At 31.2% G+C, this 20094-nt stretch overlaps 3 protein-coding genes across 3 annotated transcripts; 1 reads left to right on the top strand and 2 right to left on the bottom strand.

Annotated features, from left to right (window-relative positions):
* The first annotated feature begins 2228 nt into the window (after nt 1–2228).
* Nucleotides 2229–5020, top strand: LOC107004956 (protein trichome birefringence-like 36). The gene is made up of 5 exons (XM_015203392.2): nt 2229–2587; nt 3445–3616; nt 3735–3916; nt 4059–4217; nt 4494–5020. Exons 1-5 carry the CDS (start codon nt 2262–2264, stop codon nt 4789–4791), a joined length of 1137 nt encoding a protein of 378 aa, XP_015058878.1. The 5' UTR covers nt 2229–2261; the 3' UTR covers nt 4792–5020.
* A 340-nt stretch (nt 5021–5360) lies between these two features.
* LOC107004957 (germin-like protein subfamily 3 member 2) lies at nt 5361–6917 on the bottom strand. The gene has a single exon (XM_015203393.2). It carries the CDS (start codon nt 6670–6672, stop codon nt 6034–6036), a length of 639 nt encoding a protein of 212 aa, XP_015058879.1. The 5' UTR covers nt 6673–6917; the 3' UTR covers nt 5361–6033.
* A 1377-nt stretch (nt 6918–8294) lies between these two features.
* LOC107005137 (ACT domain-containing protein ACR12) lies at nt 8295–14115 on the bottom strand. Its single transcript, XM_015203636.1, has 10 exons — nt 13927–14115; nt 13462–13513; nt 12212–12334; nt 11401–11495; nt 10612–10696; nt 10393–10452; nt 9214–9269; nt 8980–9085; nt 8774–8842; nt 8295–8683 (listed from the first exon to the last, which is right to left on the bottom strand). Exons 1-10 carry the CDS (start codon nt 14091–14093, stop codon nt 8621–8623), a joined length of 876 nt encoding a protein of 291 aa, XP_015059122.1. The 5' UTR covers nt 14094–14115; the 3' UTR covers nt 8295–8620.
* Between the last annotated feature and the right edge of the window lie 5979 nt (nt 14116–20094).

Raw genomic sequence — 20094 nt, 5'->3', positions numbered from 1 at the left:
TATATATATATATATATAAGATAATTTTAAAACGAAAGAATCCAATATATTTTCTTATGAAATAAAATATTACAATTAAATTATAAATATTTTATTAAATTAAAATAACCTACATAATCGTTTGCCCTAATGGTTGGATCACTGCATACAAGATGGATATAATCCCAATAAGTTATATTCATTTACGATCGTATCACTGTTATTCAATCGTTCTAATTTTACTTGTATTTATTAGTTCTTCTTTTATTTTCTTACTTTTTTTCTTAACTCTTATCCTTTGCTCGTTCCTAAAAGGACACTCGAAGAAATATTTGATAATGTATTAGAAAAAATATTTATACAAGTGTTTAATACCTTTTATTGTTTTGTTTTAGTTTCTGAAGATTTAATGTTAGTATAAGTTATACATCAATTTACGTACTATTAATTTAGGATTTTTACACCTTTAATTGTTCACTTAAATTAAGTTATACACCATTAGTTTTTTGTTTGACCAAATGGAATATTTTATGTTTAAAAAAAGCAAAAAGGGAAAAGAAGGACAATGAGTGCCCAAAAAAAAAAAGGAATCCAAAGCAATAGTAATGTTTTTTTCTTTAATTATGTTCAAGTTCGATTATTTTAGATTTATATCGAAAAATTAAAATCTTCATACCAATAAAAAGTTTTTATACTTGCTCGATTTCAAAACCTTTAACTGATTACTAATAAAAATAAAAAAACAATTTATCACTAGACTAAAACTTTTTAACGTAACAATTACAATATTAAGTAACAATTACAATATTAAGTGGTCAACAATTACCCCTAAATTACGGTCTAATAATGCTCTTTTTTCCTTTTAATTATGCCCTTTCACAGTGACCAATATGATAATAAGGGTTTAACTTAATGTTTACATAATATACTTTAATATATTATATGGTAGGTTACTTTTTTTTTTTAGTTAATAATTTCACTTATAATAGATAATGATGGCTCATAAATTATAGTTGTATGTTTTAATTGATCAACTATTAGTGTAACTATTTTTTTTTCTGTCGTTTATTATGAATTATCAATTAAAATTTTGTTATAATATTTCCACATTTTAGTTAAGAATTTCTAATACTAAGGATTCTCTAATACACAATTAAGAGGTTATACTTTTCGTTAATAATGTAGAGATAAAATATGAACTGATTTAATCCCATTATTATCTAATTTTGTATTATAATCTCCATTTTATAATTCAATATAACTTGTTCACGAATCAAATATGTAATCGATATCATCTATGTGAATTTTTAATATTAGTAATTATGTTCTTGTTAAGTTTGCCTAACAAGAATAAGAGAAAAAAAAGTAGAGCACATTATAATTATGGAAACTAAGTTAAAATTTAAACTTTATAAACTTAATATTTTATGTTATTAAATACTAAATAATTAATTCATAAATGTTCAATATATTCTTAAACGAATACATAATATAAATTAAAATTTTTTTACAACTCATATATGGTCTTTTTAGGACATAAACATTGATCATTTGAATGTTGACATCTTAACCACTCCTACTTACTCTAGAAACAATGGTAAATCATTATTAATCAAAGATCATAATAACAATATAATCATATAAGTGAAATTTGAAGAGGACGGTATGTATCCAATTTTATTCTAATTTTGTGAAGGTAAAATAATAATTTTATGATATATTTTTCGTTCAATTAATAAATATCAAAATCAAATATAACAATAAACAAGTCGAATAAAAAGATAGTAACAAAAAAGAGGCGTATATACGTTAACATGATCTTTAAATTGACTTTAACTGACATTTATGTTTTTCTACTTGGTGTATACAAATAGACTCTTAAACTTGCAAAAAAATTAAACAAGTAGATACACTTTTCTTGTATAACAATTCACATCAGATACACTCGATCTGATTTGTATGTCTTGTAAAATGCATACGTTTATTTATACATACTCAAAGTTGAACGAGATAGATTTTAGATATCTCAAACTTAATAACATGTTTATAAATTATATCAATAACGAATAATACGATAATCGGACATAAAAATAATTAATGACTATAGTGAAAGTAAAAAAAAAAAGGTTGATTACCACATGTCGATAGGACCCATTTACTCCGCCAGTCATGGCGAAAATAGAACTTATCTTGTCTCAACTTTTTTCAAAATAAAACTCCATAGATAAGAGCATCCAAAAACCCTGTTTAACTCACTCTGCTTCAAAATTTAGCAAAAATTAATGGCAAAGAATTCATTTTTATTACACATTTTGTTGTTTTTTGTTCTTATGTTGAGTTTGTTTGATGGGATTTTATCACAATATGAGTTGGAGGAACTTACATGGTTAGATGATAAAGACGATGAAATTTCAATGTTTCATAGCCAACATTCTTCTATGAGGAGATGTGATTTTACTTCTGGGAAATGGGTTTTTGATCAAAGTTATCCTCTTTATGACTCAACTTGTCCTTATCTTAGTACTGCTGTTACTTGTACCAAAAATGGTAGACCTGATTCTGATTATGAAAAATGGAGGTGGAAGCCACATGGTTGTGAAGTTCCAAGGTACTTAAAACTCTTTACTATTTCTTATTTTGAGTTCTTTTTAATAACTGTGATGTTCGAATCAGCTTGTGTGCATCTTGAGATAGTCAACATGTATCATCCCACTTTTAAGGCTAGGACATATGAAAAGAAATCATCGAGACTTTATGGTTGTGAGCTCACTTTATTAACCACTAGTTGAAATTACTTGCATGCAAAAATATTTTAATTTTTAATCTTCTTTATGTTTTGGCCTATTGAAAGGAGTTCGGAGCAACGGTAAAGTTGTCTACATGTGAGCACTGAAATATAGTCAGTGACCTGAATTGCACTCTTTGGGGATTGGGGGTGTGGCCTTTTCTCGGTTCTTGTGTAAACACGGGATGCTTTGTGTAGGGGACTGTCTTTTTTTCTTGTACTTTGGGACTACCTTTGTTGTTGTCAAATTTTCTTGTATTTGCTCTTGGCACTAACGGAGCTACCACCTGAAGTTAGGTGGCGAAACAACATTTTCACTAAAGGAGTTCAAAATATCGGGAAAAAAAAGGGGTTGGGGTGGGGGGAGGGGTCAACATGTTATTTATAGTTAAAAGTTAATCTTAACAATGCATAAATAGTGAAATTTTCCGTCGTGAGAAAATTGGGTTGTCCTACCTGGCTCTGCCTCTGCCTCTGCTGAAGTATAATGGAAGGAAGTTTCAAACCAATATTCAAAAGTATAGGACTAAATTTGAATATTTTACTCGAAGTAAGGGTGAATACGAGATGGTTTGTGAATCGTGAGAGTATGAATGACCCGAAGTATAACGGAGGGTACGATTTGGTTGAATTGTTGGAAAATATCTACATGATGTTCTAACTTTCTTTGGTGAATGTAGGTTTAATGCATTGGAATTTCTTGGAAGGATGAGGAAAAAGAGAATTATGCTTGTTGGTGATTCTATAATGAGGAATCAATGGGAATCTCTTGTTTGCTTAGTTCAATCTGTTATCCCTATGGCTAGAAAAACAGTAACTTATGTTGGTCCTACTATGGCCTTCCATGCTATGGTAAGTGTTTTTACTTGTAGCTGTCCAATAATCTTAGTATATTTTTTATACGGACAGTGTATAGAAGTTAAACCCTTGGAACTGATAAACGTAATAATGGTTGACCGTTGTTCTAAAGGATTTCGAGACAACAATAGAGTTCTGCTGGGCTCCTTTCTTGGTGGAACTGAAGAAAGGACCAGAAAACAAGAGAATATTGCATCTGGACATGATTGAAGAGAATGCAAAGTATTGGAGAGGAGCTGATGTTCTTGTTTTTGATTCAGCTCATTGGTGGACTCACTCCGATAAATATAGTTCGTAAGATAAATTTCATTTTCTTCATGTGATTCTTGAATATATACTAGAAAAACTAGTACTATAACTATGAAAGCGGTTTTTTTATGAGTTAAATCGTATGAGGTCATGACATAGTCTAATTATACCATTTCACTGGCATCAGGTGGGACTTGATTATGGAAGGGAACAGTTTCTATAGAAACATGAACCCAATGGTTGCCTATGAGAAAGGACTAATGACATGGGCTAAGTGGGTTGATTTGAATCTTGATCCTCGAAAAACTCGAGTTTTCTTCAGAAGCATGTCACCTCGACATAACAGGTACTCATCTTAATTACTCCCTCCGTTTCATTTCATATATGGTATTTGGCTGAGGACGGAACCAAAGAAAAAAAAAAGAATTTGGTTGCTTTAGAGCTTGTGGTTTTAAACATGTTATGACATTTCTATGACTATAAGGGCAATATCACTAAGGGTAAAACGAGAAGTTCAAAGTTGAAGTGTTTTCCGAATGCCACAACGTTGCATCATACTACTATGTGTGTTAAGTTTCAATTATGAATGTTCAATCTCGTATCTTTCACTATGACTCCTTAGGGAAAATGGATGGAAATGCTTCAACCAGAGGGAGCCTCTGGAGTTCTTTAGCCATCCGCATGTACCAGAACCACTGCTGGTGCTAAAAGAGGTGCTACGAGGGATGAGTTTTCCGGTATCTTTCCAGGATATAACAACAATGACAGCTCTTCGAAGAGACGGACATCCTTCTGTCTATAGTAAGTTTGTAAGCCAAACAGGTAAGCAGCACTTAGGAGACTATAAATCTGATTGTAGTCATTGGTGCCTTCCTGGAGTACCTGATACCTGGAACGAAATGCTGAATGTCATGCTCTAGTTAGTAAGACGTAACAATGATATAGCTAGGAGGTCATCGATGAGATGGCCTATTTTCAATGTTAAGCTATCTTTCTATTTTAGTCTTGCTTGATGTTTTCATCACTGTACTTCAGTGCTGAGTGTTTAATGTTGTATCCTATGTAAACAACTGATGCTTCTGAATGTGAGATACTATGTTAGTCTCAATTTTATCAAAGGCGAATAGTGAAGAAAAACTCCAAAGTTTATTACACCTTAGCATTGGTGCCAACACTAAAGAACTACGCACTTAAGCAAGACGAAGCACACAACCTGTTTTTTGTACCTTAGTTCAGGGCTTAAGCATGCCTAAGACGAGCCTTTAAGAACACTACTAGTTCATGAATATTTCATCATCTCTTCACTTGTGGGGAAGAAACTTTAAACTTTAACAGCTTGAACATTGATGAAATGATGGTGTCTATCAATATGATAGCAGCATGCTTGCTTTCACCCTTTTTGCCTTTTTCTTTTGAAATAATGATTCTTCTCTTTCTTTTTTCCCATTCTGATGTAGATAAGTTTATGACCAAAAAACAGAACTATATCTGAGTGGAAGACAACAAAATACTTGATAAATCATGTTATAACAGCATGTAATGCCTACATTTCTAACTCTTTTCTGGGGATCTTGTAGAATAGTTTTGGCCTAAATTAATCGACAACAATAACTTCCCTGGTGTATACCCATAAAGTGGGGTCTGGGGAGGATGGGGAGGGTACAGTGTGTGTGCAGACCTTACCCCTGTCTCAGAGGTACAGAGACTGTTTCCAATAGACCCGCGGCTCAAGAAAAAACAGTCTAAAGCAAGAAGTAACGGAAGTGAAAAGCATACTGAGCAGTAACTACATCAAAATAATATGATAATGAAGTACTAGAAAAAACGAAAATCTAAGGAAAAGAAACTACAGGAGCAATACTATGAACGGATAGTGAGATAACACGCTACTACCTACTAACCTTCTACCATAATTCGTGTCCTCCAACACCTCTAATCATTTTGGCCTTATATTAATCGATTTGAAGAATCATTTTAACCTACATACGAACGTGAATCTCAGACCCCTCCCCACAAAACTCACACACACTAAAAAAAGTTACTACCAATTATCAGTATGCTTATATGTTGCAAGTTGCAACCTTTAGAACTATGCAGCATCTTTAGGAACTAAGGTAATTTAGTTGCATTACTGAATACAAAATATTTCCTATAATCAACTGCTATTGAGGAACAAACTTCTTCCTCAATTTAGCAATCTCCTTGTCATTCAATCCAAAAGCCTTCATTAAGAGCTCCTCTTTAATTCCTGCTCCAAAAACAGCAGATGGGATTTTCACTAATCCAGGATTTTGGCTGTTAAAGCTCCCCAAAATAGTCGCTGGCGAATCGCCAACATTCATCTGGAAGTGAACTAAACCTTTTGGAAACACCATGACTTCTCCTTTCTCAAGAACCTTAGCAAATACTCTGTTTCCTGAATCAACAAACCCTGAATATATCTTCCCCTCGAGCACGAATGCAGTCTCTGTTGCTCTCGGATGAAAATGTGGCACGTTGACACCATCAACGTCAAAATCAGCGCGCACAAATGACATCCCTAATGTGTTAAGTCCAGGAAAGACAGTGGAGCTTACTGGAATGGATGAAAATCCAGTATGCTTATAGTTTCCGGGATCTTTAATCCCCGAATAGATAAAATCATCGACTGTGACAAGTGATGTATTCTTGCAAGAAAGGAAGATTGAAGAAAACTCTGTTCTGGGAATGCAGTAATCATTAACTGGATTAGGATCATATGCTAGGCTTATATAGCTTTGAAGAAAAATAACTAGAAAAACTATCATTTGTGAAGGAATCATTTTTCAATATTCAAGAATGAAAAAGCTGGAAACTTTATATAGACTATGGTTTCAATTTTCAAACCTTGTGAATAAACACATAAAATATATAGTAGCAAGGAATATTGAAACCTAGAGAAAGATTCTATTCAAAAAATTTGGCCTACTATTGAGAAATATATATTGAACTTTAACTTTAAGAAAACGTCGGGTCAGTTTTTGCGCACCTCAACTAATTCCACGAGATACCTATCACCCCATCAACAATGTGTACAAGGTAACTATGTCTACCAAGGCTGGGATAGAGAAAAGTTTCTTTTTATAGGACTAATACTCCTTTGTTTACTGTAATAAAAATAGATGTCCGGTTTGAAAAATGAAGAGATAATTTATCACTTAATACCTACACTCTTATTATCTATAGTCGTTAAATTTATTATATTCAAATGGTGATATAGTAAAATTGTCATTTTATTTATTGTTCCGTAAGGGGTGAGTACTAAGTCAATATTGGACAAGTAAAAATGAACGGAAAGGGAGTAATTCTTTAAGGACAATGTTGTGTTTCACAAGCAAAGGCTTTGCTTGTGAATTAAGATATGGAGGATTAGTGCTTTGCCATGTTTCTGATTTTGTCTTCTTGAAAGATAATGGCAAAAGGTGATGATTTTAAAATAAGATCCCCAGGAAAAGGAAATATTTTTTTCTTGAATTAAAAGACAGATGAATATAATATAACCACATTTTCACAACTCACTAACTCCAAAAGGCAAAAGAAAATGATAAACAATTGATAATGCTACATGATGGACATTGTCACCAAACTTGTGCATATCCCAACAGGTTGAATCCTAAATTAGTATAGTTAGTTTTATAGTTTCATATCTAAATTATTGGATTGTTCACAAAAACTTTTAAATTATTGTAAATTCATATTAAAAGATATTCTCCAAGGAATATGATATGCTATGTGTCTCTCAACAAATTATTCAAATATTTTATCATATCTAAGGAGACCAACTTCGTTTTTCTGAACTTCTGGTAGTGGATTGGATGATCATCAGTACTAACAACTCTTTAATGGTTTAGGTGGATACAATTCCACCATTATCCATCATGTTTAGGACATGGTAATGATGTTAGAAAACAATTTGATTTTATTAAAGTCATTATTTTGATTTACTGCATTAATATGGAGGGCTTTTTTACATTGTAATGCTGGTCTTTTATAAAAAAAAAAAGTAGGATAAAATAATTAAAATAAAGAACTAGATGAGGGGAAAAAAGGCAATAATACAATCACATCAAATTTGTCGTTACAGATAACAACACTTTCCACCATTACACGATAATGAATTTAATAATACAATATGATACGAGTTATGATCAACATTCTTGTAAACATGCCATATGAAGTGGCTTTTTACTTTTCAGGCACAGGTAATTGTTAAGCAAAAGAAAATAATGTGATGATAACGACAACAACCGCTCGTGCTGTCGTGCACTAAGAAGTTTCGATTGCATCAGATCGATGCCGCCATTTAATTTGTACCCACTTCTAAAAGTGTAGTCATTCATACTATGATACGATTAAAAGCAATGTCAATGTACTCATTTATTAATATAGTAGAAGGATAAAATGATAATTCAACTTTTCACGAATCTTCCCACGTATATGATCGAACTAGTAAGAAACAAAAAGTTACAATTTGTCATGTCTTCTGATCCCACTAGTGTTTTTTACATTCGATAGAAGGACAATAGGAAGAAATTGTGCACATTTTCATGACATTAGTAGTCCTGTCAGTTTGTTTAGTTTATTCATGACGAGAAAGGAGAGTGACAAATGCATAACATAAATTACGACTCAGACATAATATGTTACATGACAACTGAGATGACTCAAGCCCTTGCATTGATTGGCAAACAAGGTTTATACATATAGTGTACATACAAGGATGGGCGCTGGCTAGTAACTCTCATCGTCTGTTTCAGGCCTCCTAAGGTAATAGCGCAGGCAGTTTACAAGCACCTGCGAGTTCAAAGATGGAGTTAGAGATAGCAAAAGAGGACAACGCGGTGATAGGGAAGAGTTAGGAACCACTTCACAACTATATGTTACCTGAGACATAGAACGAGTTAATGCTGCTCCACCGTAACTGACATAGAACTTGTCCTTTGCAATTAGACCCTATACATTTTCAAAAGTGAAGTTGAGGGCAAACTAAGAGAAGGAAACTAACATGGAAGAATGTAAGATACACTTCTTCTTTGGGAGAGCGAATGTAAGATGCACATCTGCACGACCGGGGAACAAAAGAAACTTACTTCTGTATCAATCTCTGCTGATTCAACATGAATGTTAATATCGGCCATTATTTTGATGACTTCCATCAGCAAACCAGATCGATCAGCTGTTTCAACATACAGCATACTGAAATAACCAAAAAACAGGCATGTCAGTATGTGTCGCATCACCAATTTCAATTGCTCATCAACATTAAACTAATCAAGAAGTGGGTAATTGTGAGCCATATGAAAACAGCTGCCATAAGATGCTACCTCCTCTTAGGTCCATCATCCTTAACATGTATATGAGTCGCGATATCAACATCCGGCTGCCATGGAGCAATGCACAAGTTCATTAGGCACACTCAAAAAGGTTGAGGAGAAATAAGAGAAGATATAGGTGGAGTAGCAAGCATTTCCCCAAGGAAGTAATAATTATAACATATGCCCACTATTTAAGTATTGACAATCATAAAGATATCGCAAGGACAACTAGCAAATTGAATGGAAGGTAGAGTACCCATATGTAGTCATAGCTTTCCCTCAAATAATATGCAAGCAGATTTAAAAGCTCACAGTGAAATGACAACTATGACGACTACTGGTATAGTGTGACCAGATTTCATGGGAAGCCACCTAAATAGCACCATAACTAAAACCAACAGATGATAAGATAAAACTGAAGTGTTCCCAAGACACCACAAAAATATTTTCAACTTTTCACAACCTTCACATCGCCCGTTGCTTTTCCACCTTCCAATATCTATTTCTATTAACAGACATTTAAATTTGTCAACAGCCCAAAGCTTATCAATATGCACACCCTTTTCAAGTGCAAAAGAGTTATTTGACTTCAAAAGGGAAAGAGCAGCTATCATGAAGTCTAGAAGATAGTGAGAATGATGAATCTCCTTCATTCAATCAAACCATAGAACCAAAAGCAGATCACATGCACTTGACGGGGCATAGGCAAGTGAAAGATTGTTTATTTTATTTGCCTCAAATGGGTAACAACAGTTATCATGAACTCTAGAAGATAGTGAGAATGATATGGTAGCATCTCCTTCATTCATCCAAACCATAGAACCTAAAGCAGAACACATGCATGTGAAGGGTAACAGGGAAGTGGCAAAATTGTTTATTATGGCTCCCTCCACCAAAGGAATAATAATATTTTTAAAATATATAAATACATAAATAATGATAATTATAGTTATAGTAGTAGTAGCAGCAGCAGCAGTTCACGAACAAACAGTTTGATAACATCAATACATCTATATCAACAATAGCTGTAAAATACTTGAAATTTTGTAAGCATGTAGATGTCGAAAGAGGTCCGAACAAATTTCATACATCCGACTCTACTAGCTTATGATTGAGGCATAATTGTTGTATTGACATAGAGGCCCTGGGATGAAGAGAGGAAACAACTAAATTATCTGAATGTTTCACCTTCTTTTCTGGTGCTTTTATTCCAAAAGCCTCACCCATGGCAAGCCGCTCGCTGGACTCCTGATAAACATAAAATATTCTACTTTAAGGGTTGCAATAGCAAACTAAGGATCATGAAAACATGAAGAATTACTCTATCACAGGATAGATCAATCAGGATGGCATGTATAGGTTCAAGATGTTTCTAGAGATTATACAAGGGAAGTTCAGGAAACATACTGGATGATACTTGATAAGGTTTTGGATTATGGTCAAACGAATGTTCTCCAATAAATCAGGATCTTCAACTTTGCGCCCGGTATCCCTGGAGAGCAACAATCAATGGCATCTAAGCTGAAAATGTAATGGCATATGCCAAAAGACAGACATGGAGGGATATCATTAACTGGAGATAGAGGGAAGTTATGGAGTAACACCGCATGTCTTTCTCATAGAAAATAGATATGAAGATGAACACAATTGGAGAAAGTTACACGTAGTCATCACAGCATGCTATTGGACGTCCACCATTTCTGTATCATTTCACAACAGGACATACATGCTACAGGGTAAATCATTTTACAGGCATACCCACCCCTTGTTCCATCTAGGTTAGGGTTTCAACTATGCAACCTTGAAATATGCAACATATAATCCAACATCATTGCTCAAATTCGGCTAATTTGACTTGCATTATCTTCGACAATTCCCATATATTCTCAAAAACTATAGAGAAGATTCAGCATCAAACAGTATCAGAGCAAGTAGATAAAGAATTTAAAGAATAATATGCAAAATACTTTCCATCAGATAACTTGCATTGCAGACCATACTGATTAATGCTCAAAATGTGCAGAAGTGTGAAGAAAATGACATAGCCAGAATGATTAGCAAACATCTTTTCTAATAAATAATATGAATGAAAGAATATAAATCACAAACTACTACAAATATTCAGAAAATCTAATTCCATGTATTAACATTCCAATGCACATATTCAATGGAGTAAAAGTTAATCAACACACTTACAATCGTGTAATAAGAAACTTTGTCTTTTTCACTGAATCCTGGGTCGTAACAACTCCTTTCACAACATCCAAGCCCAAGTCTTTGAGTGCCTTCATCTGCAAGACATACAAGATCAACTAGTTGGCTATGTATACTTGAGGAGAAGTCAAGACAGCAAAATTAAAAGCACTAGACCCTGGAAAAGGAAATAGTCTGCAAAAATAATGTATGGGTATACCAATAGTGAAAGTCAAGCAGACAAGTCTCATCCAAATAGTTATCCAACAAATCATCTCTCGTGGTTAAAGTGCATAAGGCACATATTAATAATCGTGATAAACTCTTTCTGCTAAAAACTGACAGTGGCCAGTAAACAACAAAAATCAGAAACCTAAGGGGGGGGGGGTGACTACAATCAATTGTTTTTAAAAATATATATATATAGTGATGTAGGTCCATTTAAGTGTTTATCAGTCAGGAGAGTATCTCAATGGAAAATGATATCTCTAGGACTATCACAGAGTATTATCAACAGGACGATATGGAATCCGACAAACAACGAATGTTACAAGCAGAAATGGCTATGTCAACAAGGAAGACCCGGTTCCGGTCTTTGTATATAACATCCTCAACTAATGTACAAGTAGAAATGGTTATGACAAGGAAGTCCAGATTCCGATGGTTGTATATCTTATATCTCTTCCCCGTCTTTCAAAATTCGACATCAGATGGAGAAGAACCTTCACAAAATTCCATTTATATGGAAGCAAACAAGAAACATGCATGTGTACATTGGCATACCAAGCTAAGAATGGTGGTTCAAAGAATTTACCGTGTCAATGAGAAGACCTAGCCGATCACCAAAGCTAATTTCCACAGTGGTTGCATCGCATTCAGGATCCTGAATTATCTGAACAATTGGCAAAGGAATAGAAACAGATCCCTGTTCGTCTTTCTGAAAGGAAATTATATAATCACCATGATGATCTAGCAAAATATCAGAAAGTATAAAAGGAAGATGCTAATGATTGGAGAAAAAGGAAATTTTCAAATCTCCGCATTTCTATTTTTTCCGCGTTCATGATTATGAATATTCAGTAAAACTATAAATAGCATTTAATTTTTGCCAACACTTCTTAAGGAATTTATCCAATAAGGAAAATAATGATACCATTTCACACCCCGTGATATGATTATATTTCCAACAAATGGTGATGTCACTAACACTTGCTGCAAGTTTACAAGAAATCACTAAATTATGGTATTGGTATACAGAAAAAAAAAGAAACTCAAAGCCATTGTCAGCTTAAACCTTGTAGTTTAGTATCTTTTTAATCTTCTATAGAAGAATGGCTCGCTCTTGTTTCTCCACTTCTTCTATCCTCCATCAGCCATTAGTCCATTGTAGTATTTAACTGAGCATTCAATTGTTTCACCCAACACCATGATAAAAAGCAGCAGTTTCCGTGTTAAAATGGATGTTACTTATCTTCAGCTGCCAAGATGCAACTTCGGAAAGCAGTGCATTTTGACAAATGCAAGCAAATGTCAAACAACCACCACCTAACACAACTCTTCCCCTTTTTCCCCAGATGCATCATCACACTGGAAATGCATCAACCATGTTTTTGTTTTTATTCTCACAAGTATCTCAAACTCAAAATGTGATTTATGAGATAAATAGAAGATTCGGACATGTTCATTTGATTTTTATTAATTAATAGCCTCAACAACGCAGTCAAGCAAAGAACTAAAATTCCTGAATTTGCTAGCTCCTTGTAGCCTAGGATAAATTCCCGACTGCTTTAAGAGCTTCCCAAGACGATCCATGAGACAGAAAGTACTTCAACTATTTCAGTAACAGTATATGAAAACCAATCAAATTCAAAGATAAAATTAGATAAATTAGTGAGATTAAAAAATGCACAAAATTAATACTCGAATGAGAAAAGATGCAGAAAACAGGATTCACGTACTTATTTATAGCCTATAGGTAAAATCGAGACTTTCAAGCAATCATTTTGACGCATAAAAATATGATTATTCAAGGTAAACTAGCTATAAAAGAGATACAAAACTCACTAATACTGGTGACAAACTATCAACACCATCAAGAGTGCACGAAACATTGTACCTACAAAACAGCTCAAATTTTTCAGATAACCAATCAAACGTATATTTAATTACTTAGATAACTGGAAATCATTAACTACTACAGTTTCACTTATCAAAAAGAAAAAAAGATTATTCATTTGCTACTCCAGAGTCTAGCTGCCAAAAATTAAACAGTCGGATGATTTCTTAGAAACCAAATTAAGTGCCAATTTCAGTTCTCCCTCAATTTACTAGCGAAGAGATTCTATACGTACGTTTAATTCACCAAAACTTGCTTCTCAGGTAAATACGATTCGAATAAGTAGCTCAAACCTTTACACAAAATCTTCAAACTTAATTTACCTTATTCTCTTATAAACACAGAGAAACACCTTACAGTTTAAACTAAATCATATATCAGGAAACAAGAAATGCGTTCAAGTTTACAGTTACCTTCTCCGGCTAGAAACGGCGACAACGGCATTGGAAAATGTGTGAAAGGCGGCAGAGGAGTGCAACTTGGCGGCAGCAAATTGAGGTAGACTAGGAGAGTACACGCCGGAATCGGCGTCGGAGATCGCTGATCGGAGAGAAGTGCAGAAAGCGCTGGCGATAGCCATGAACGAACTGGAGAGAGAAAGAGCGTGAGTTTTCTGATCAACGGCGAAGTGATTGGACTTATGAGTTTAGTGAAGAAATTAATACTTTATAGCTAAGTATTTACTTATCTTTTATAATTATGTTTATGATATATTATCGCAAAAAATTTAATTAGAAGTGTATTTTAATTCATAATTATTTAACACTATGATAAAAGGAATAAAAATATAATAATTTTTTCTTAATTTTTATAAATTAAAATAACTTTTTAATATCAAAATCATGTAATATGAAAGAGTAAATATTATATCGTATTACATCATACTATGTTAATTAATTTATTTTTACATTAAATTAAACCATTTTTTATATTATATAATGTCATATCATTTGAATAATAATTTATAATAAAAATATATATAAAATATTTTAAAATAATAGAATATAAGATAAAAGATAACTATTAAATAATAAATAATAAGAAAAATAAGATGAAAACACGATCACACCATTGTTGTGTAAAGCTAATTTAATCCTACTATGTAATAAAATTGATATGATATTCAATTTAATAAATTCATACGAACAAATTATTATTTGACATGTGGTATTTATATTAGTATTTTATATAAAAAGAATTATTGTATTTATTAATTTGACGTAAATATTAAGTGTGTTAGAGATATTTTTCGATAGCAACGTTAGGTACAAGTGTGCATCAGCATCATGGACCCACTTGCGGTAGTGTAGATAACACGTCAGATAGGTCCCATTTTCTTCCTTTTTATTATACTTTTTTTTTTTTATATAAATTTCTATTTTTATATTTCAACTTGTTCAATCATATTTTAGAATTGTTATTGTACCAAAACAATATTGAAAGATCATATAGTATATTGTTTCCTTCCAATAATGAGGGTAGTTATATTAGAAAAATATGAAAACGATTTGCTTAACTTAGATAAGCATTGAATTATGAGATATAATATAATATAACAAGACTATCTTTGAGTTGAAATTTCTTTTTTTTTTTTATAAAAAAATATCAGTTTAATTAATTTTGAATTCATAATTAAGAGCTTGACATAAATTTATAAAGCTTTGTGAGGAGTAATTTAGGTTATTCCCTTCTTTTGACATTTTTTTTTAGAGATTAAGAGCGGTCTGTCTAGAATATCGTAATAAATTATTTTTAATCAACTTAATGTTCTTATTCTTTATGACTTGTTCTCTATTGATAGTGATTCAATGCTTAAATACGAAATAGAGATTATTCATATAGATCGTTCATAGCCAGTTACGTGCTTTTAAGATAATTATTTGTTGATATTTATGGATTATTCATATATTTATGAATTTTGTGTTTTTGATTATAGAATTCACCTACTGATTGTTGATATTATGTGCTTGATTAGACAGTTTGCTCGCAAACAATTTATAGTATTGTAATGGAAAAGGGTTTGAAATATACTTCAACTTTGGCCGAAATTGTTCTTACGATATCAAACTTTATGAAGGACATTTTACCCTACACTATTTAATAGTATATTTTAAAGGTATATATGTGTCCATATGGACACATTACTATTTATAATTATGCAAATGCTTTTTAGGGATGAAATTATGTGGCTTAGCAAACTTATATTATTAAATTACTCATCATAGTTATAGTTTGCTATAATTAGCAATTGCGACTAACATTATACAGTAATGACGTGGGCTGACTTCGAGTTTGTATAATTAGTCATGTTTGTGTCTGTATAATTCGCCAGGATATACAAATACATAACCTATAAACATATACAATTCACCTCTCTCCCATTCTCTACCCTCTCTCACTCGCCTCTCTCCTCACTCTCTCAATCTCGCTTGCCATTTATACAAATGTATATGTGTAATATACAGTCATATACAATTATATACATATACAATTCACCTCTCTCCCACCTTCTGCTCTCTCTCGCTCTCTTCTCTCCTCTCTCTCCCAGTCTCGCTCGCCTCTCTCCTCCATCTCCCAATCTCTCTTGTCATATATAGAAATACATATGTATAATAACAACTATCTAACCAATATACATATACAGTTCACCTTTCTCCACTCTTTTCTCCCTCTCTCTCGCCTCTCTTCTCTCTCTCCAGTCTCGCTCACCTCTCTCCTCCATATAACATGTAGCTACAAATTATAATTATCAAACTATAGTTATGGAAAGTAACTAATTATTTTTAAGTAGTTATATATGAAAGTTTCCCTGTTTTTTATGTCCCCTTAGACACATCTATACCTTTAAAATACACTGTTAAGTAGTGCAGGGGGGTAAAATCTCATTTTTCAAAGTTTAGTATTGTTACAACAATTTCAATCAAAGTTCGAATATATTTCAGACATTTTCTCCTATTGTAATTATATATAGAGGGCTAATGAGCTCTTTTAATTGTACGAAGTTGATGGATTCCTCTGCGGCAAACAACGTATTTTACTTATAGGATGCTTAATTGTTTTGAAAAACTATATCAAAGCCTATGTGTTAAACAATTACAAATAGTGTACACATATACAATTTTTTGTATTTAGAATTTTTCCAGTACTCCGTGCCAATATACAAACGTGATAATCTATTGTGAATTTTTCATAAATCACAAATAAATTGCTAGAATAAACATACAAATTAGAGAATTATACGATCAAAAATTAAAATTTACAAGATTATGATTTATGAAATCTAATAAATTACACAATCTTGAGCGAATCATACAAATTAAGTAAATAACAATATTTAAGGAAATTGTATAAGTGAGTCACAATTTTTTAAAATAATAGCTATATCATTTAATATAGTTTAAATTTTTACTTCCATACAATTTTCCGTCAATATTATAAATGAAAGTTAAAATCTCTCTTACCTCAAAATTAATAAGAATTCTCAGTTAACATTGTTTGATTTTAATCAATTTTTTTTTTTTGATAGGCTTAATATATGCAAATGTTAGATATAAATAAATTGTATAAATCACAGTTAATAAAATACAAAAAAAAAATTATTAATATTCATGGAGAAAAATTAGAAAAATTTTGTGTACTCAAAAGAAAGAGGGAAAACCATACACTACTAAACTCAATTTTTTACATTTCTGGCATTGAAAATTTATATTGTGATTGAATAATTTGTTCCTTTATTGATGTTTATTTTAGTGTTTTCTTTTAAAAAATTATGAGATGCTATTCTTAAAAAAAAAAAAAGAGTTTGATTGTTTATTAAAAGGATAATAGCATGCGAGTTAGCTGAAAAAACACAAGCTTATTATTAATTTTTTAATCCTTTTCATATCTGAACTATTATTGATATTAAGTACTAATTTTTTAAAAAAATAAGATTATGAACATTGTTCGAATAGTTTAATTTGATTATGCATGTAATTGAGTGATAATTTTTTTATAAGAGTATAATATTTTAAAAGGTAACTTTCACATATAGCAAGCAAAAAATATATATTTGTATGTTATAACAAAGTTTATATAATTGCGCTCCATAACAAACATGTAAATGTAATTCGATATATAAACAATTGTATGATTCGCTGACTTATTTCGCTGCAATTGTAAATTCACTAGCCTATTTTACTGTAATTGTATAATTCGTTAGCCTTTTTCGCTGCAATTGTATAATTCGCTGGCCTATTTCGCTGCAATATCTATATAAAAATTTGTATTCCTATACAATTGAATCGAAGTAAAATATTTGTATATTTTGTATAATTATAAGTGTATCGAAAGAAGATATATGTTTTTTCATGTATATAAACAATTCTCTCACTTTATACAAAACAAAAACACAATTTATACACTTCTGTTGTATAAAGCGAGAGAAAATTGTATTGCGCTACAATTTTATAATTCGCTGACCTATTTTGATGCGATATCTATGTAAAATTTGCATTCGTATACAATTGAATCGAAGTAAAATGTTTGTATATTGTATAATTATAAGTGTATAGAAAGAAGATATATGTTTTTGCATGTGTACAAACAATTTTATCTCGCTTTATACAATATAGAAACACAATTTATTCACTTCTTTTGTATGAATCGAGAGAAAATTGTATTTCGCTACAATTGTATAATTTGCTGGCCTATTTTGCTGCAATATCTGTATAAAATTTGTATTTGTATAAAATTGAATCGAAGTAAAATGTTTGTATATTGTATAATTAAGTGTATATCATGAATAGATATGTTTTTGCATGTATATATATAATTTTCTCTCGCTTTATACAAAACAGAAAAAATAATTTATACACTTTTGTTATATAAAGCGAGAGAGGCGAGCAGAGAGAAAGCAAGCGAGAGTTTAGGAAGAGAGACAACTGACAAATGTTTACTATGAAAACCAATTAAATCAAACACTAGCGATTCCATTTATTTTAAATTATTAATTTGCTGTTATACAATTATCCCTATTTTAAACTATTAATCTTATGAATAATTTACATAATGTTTAAATTATTTTTATTAAATGAAAATCACAAGAAGAAAGTTACTCCCAGAAAAAATGACAAAAACATTAAAAATTTGTAATTTGACTGTGAAGTAAAATAAAATGACTCTTCACTTCAAATGTATGATTATTTCACACTTGGATGATAAAATATAGAAGTAAATTACATAAATTACCTAATTATTTTCATACTTGAAGAGAATTATTTTCATACTTGAAGAGAAAGACCTAAATAATTTGTAAGTTTTAAATAGAAAATTAATAAAAAAACACATGATATGTTATTTAATCAAGTCAAATATAAAAAAATTATAACAGAATCAATATATTAGTAATTTCTTAATACTTTTATCACAATTATCATTTTCAAATAATATATATTTTATTTATTTTTCTTTTAAGGAAAATTTCTAACAAAATTAATAATTTTTTTAATACTTTGACTATAATCATTATTTTTCTCTGTTTAGTCTTACTGTTTTCCTCCTAATTTGAAAGCCTTCCAAATTTCCAAGATTATTGGAACTAGAATTTCAATTTTAACCTTTTTTTTTTTGGCTATGATCGACAACATAAAAAGGCTGAATAATTAAATTTCGCAAATTTAATTTTTATCGATAGATATATGTGAATAAAATTTCTTCAATCGTATCTCACATTAATTTTATACATTATAAACAATAAACTTTTCGCATTATTTAAATATAAAATTAATAAAAATATTATTGAATAATTAATTCAATTAGATCTTCTATAATAAAATTAAAATTAAATTTTTAATACTTGGACCATTATTATCATTCTCAAATAACATAGTTTTACTGTTTTTCCTTTTTAGTAAAATTTATAATAAGACTAAAATGTCAAAATTTTAATATTTGAACAGTAGAAATCATTTTCACTGACTATAGTTTTATGATTTTTCCTCAATTGAAAATCTTCAAAGTTAATTGGACTTAAAAAATATTTTAACGATCAACTACAACAACAAAAAAAAAGCTATACATTTAAACCTCAATAATTTACTTTTTATCAGTAAATACGTAAATATTTTAATTATTTTTCTAATCAAGGCTCGCCTTCATCCTATAAATAACAAACCCTAAACTCCATACCATCAAACTCCATTCATTCCTATCAATATTCAACATCGTTTCATCTTTTCCAGTTCTCAAATTTCCTCTCATCCGTAAAAAACTCAACTCTACAGAATAATAAACCATACCCACACCATCAAATTCCATTCATTTCTAGCAATATTCGACATCGCTTCATCTTTTTCAGTTCTCAAATTTTCTCCTCGTTTCTTCGAATATTCATCAGTCAAAAACTCAACCATACAGAATAACAAACCATAAACCCCGCACCATCAAACTCCATTCTTTCCTAACAATATTCAATATCGTTTCATCTTTTCCAGTTCTCAAATTTCCTCCTCGTTTCCCTGAATATTCATCAGTCAAAAACTCAACCCTACAGAATAACAAACTCTAAACTCCATACCGTCAAACTCCATTCATTCCCAACA

The sequence above is a fragment of the Solanum pennellii genome, chromosome 11 (assembly GCF_001406875.1).
Source record: "Solanum pennellii chromosome 11, SPENNV200".
Taxonomy (NCBI): domain Eukaryota; kingdom Viridiplantae; phylum Streptophyta; class Magnoliopsida; order Solanales; family Solanaceae; genus Solanum; species Solanum pennellii.
This window is presented reverse-complemented; position numbering and strand designations above follow the sequence as displayed.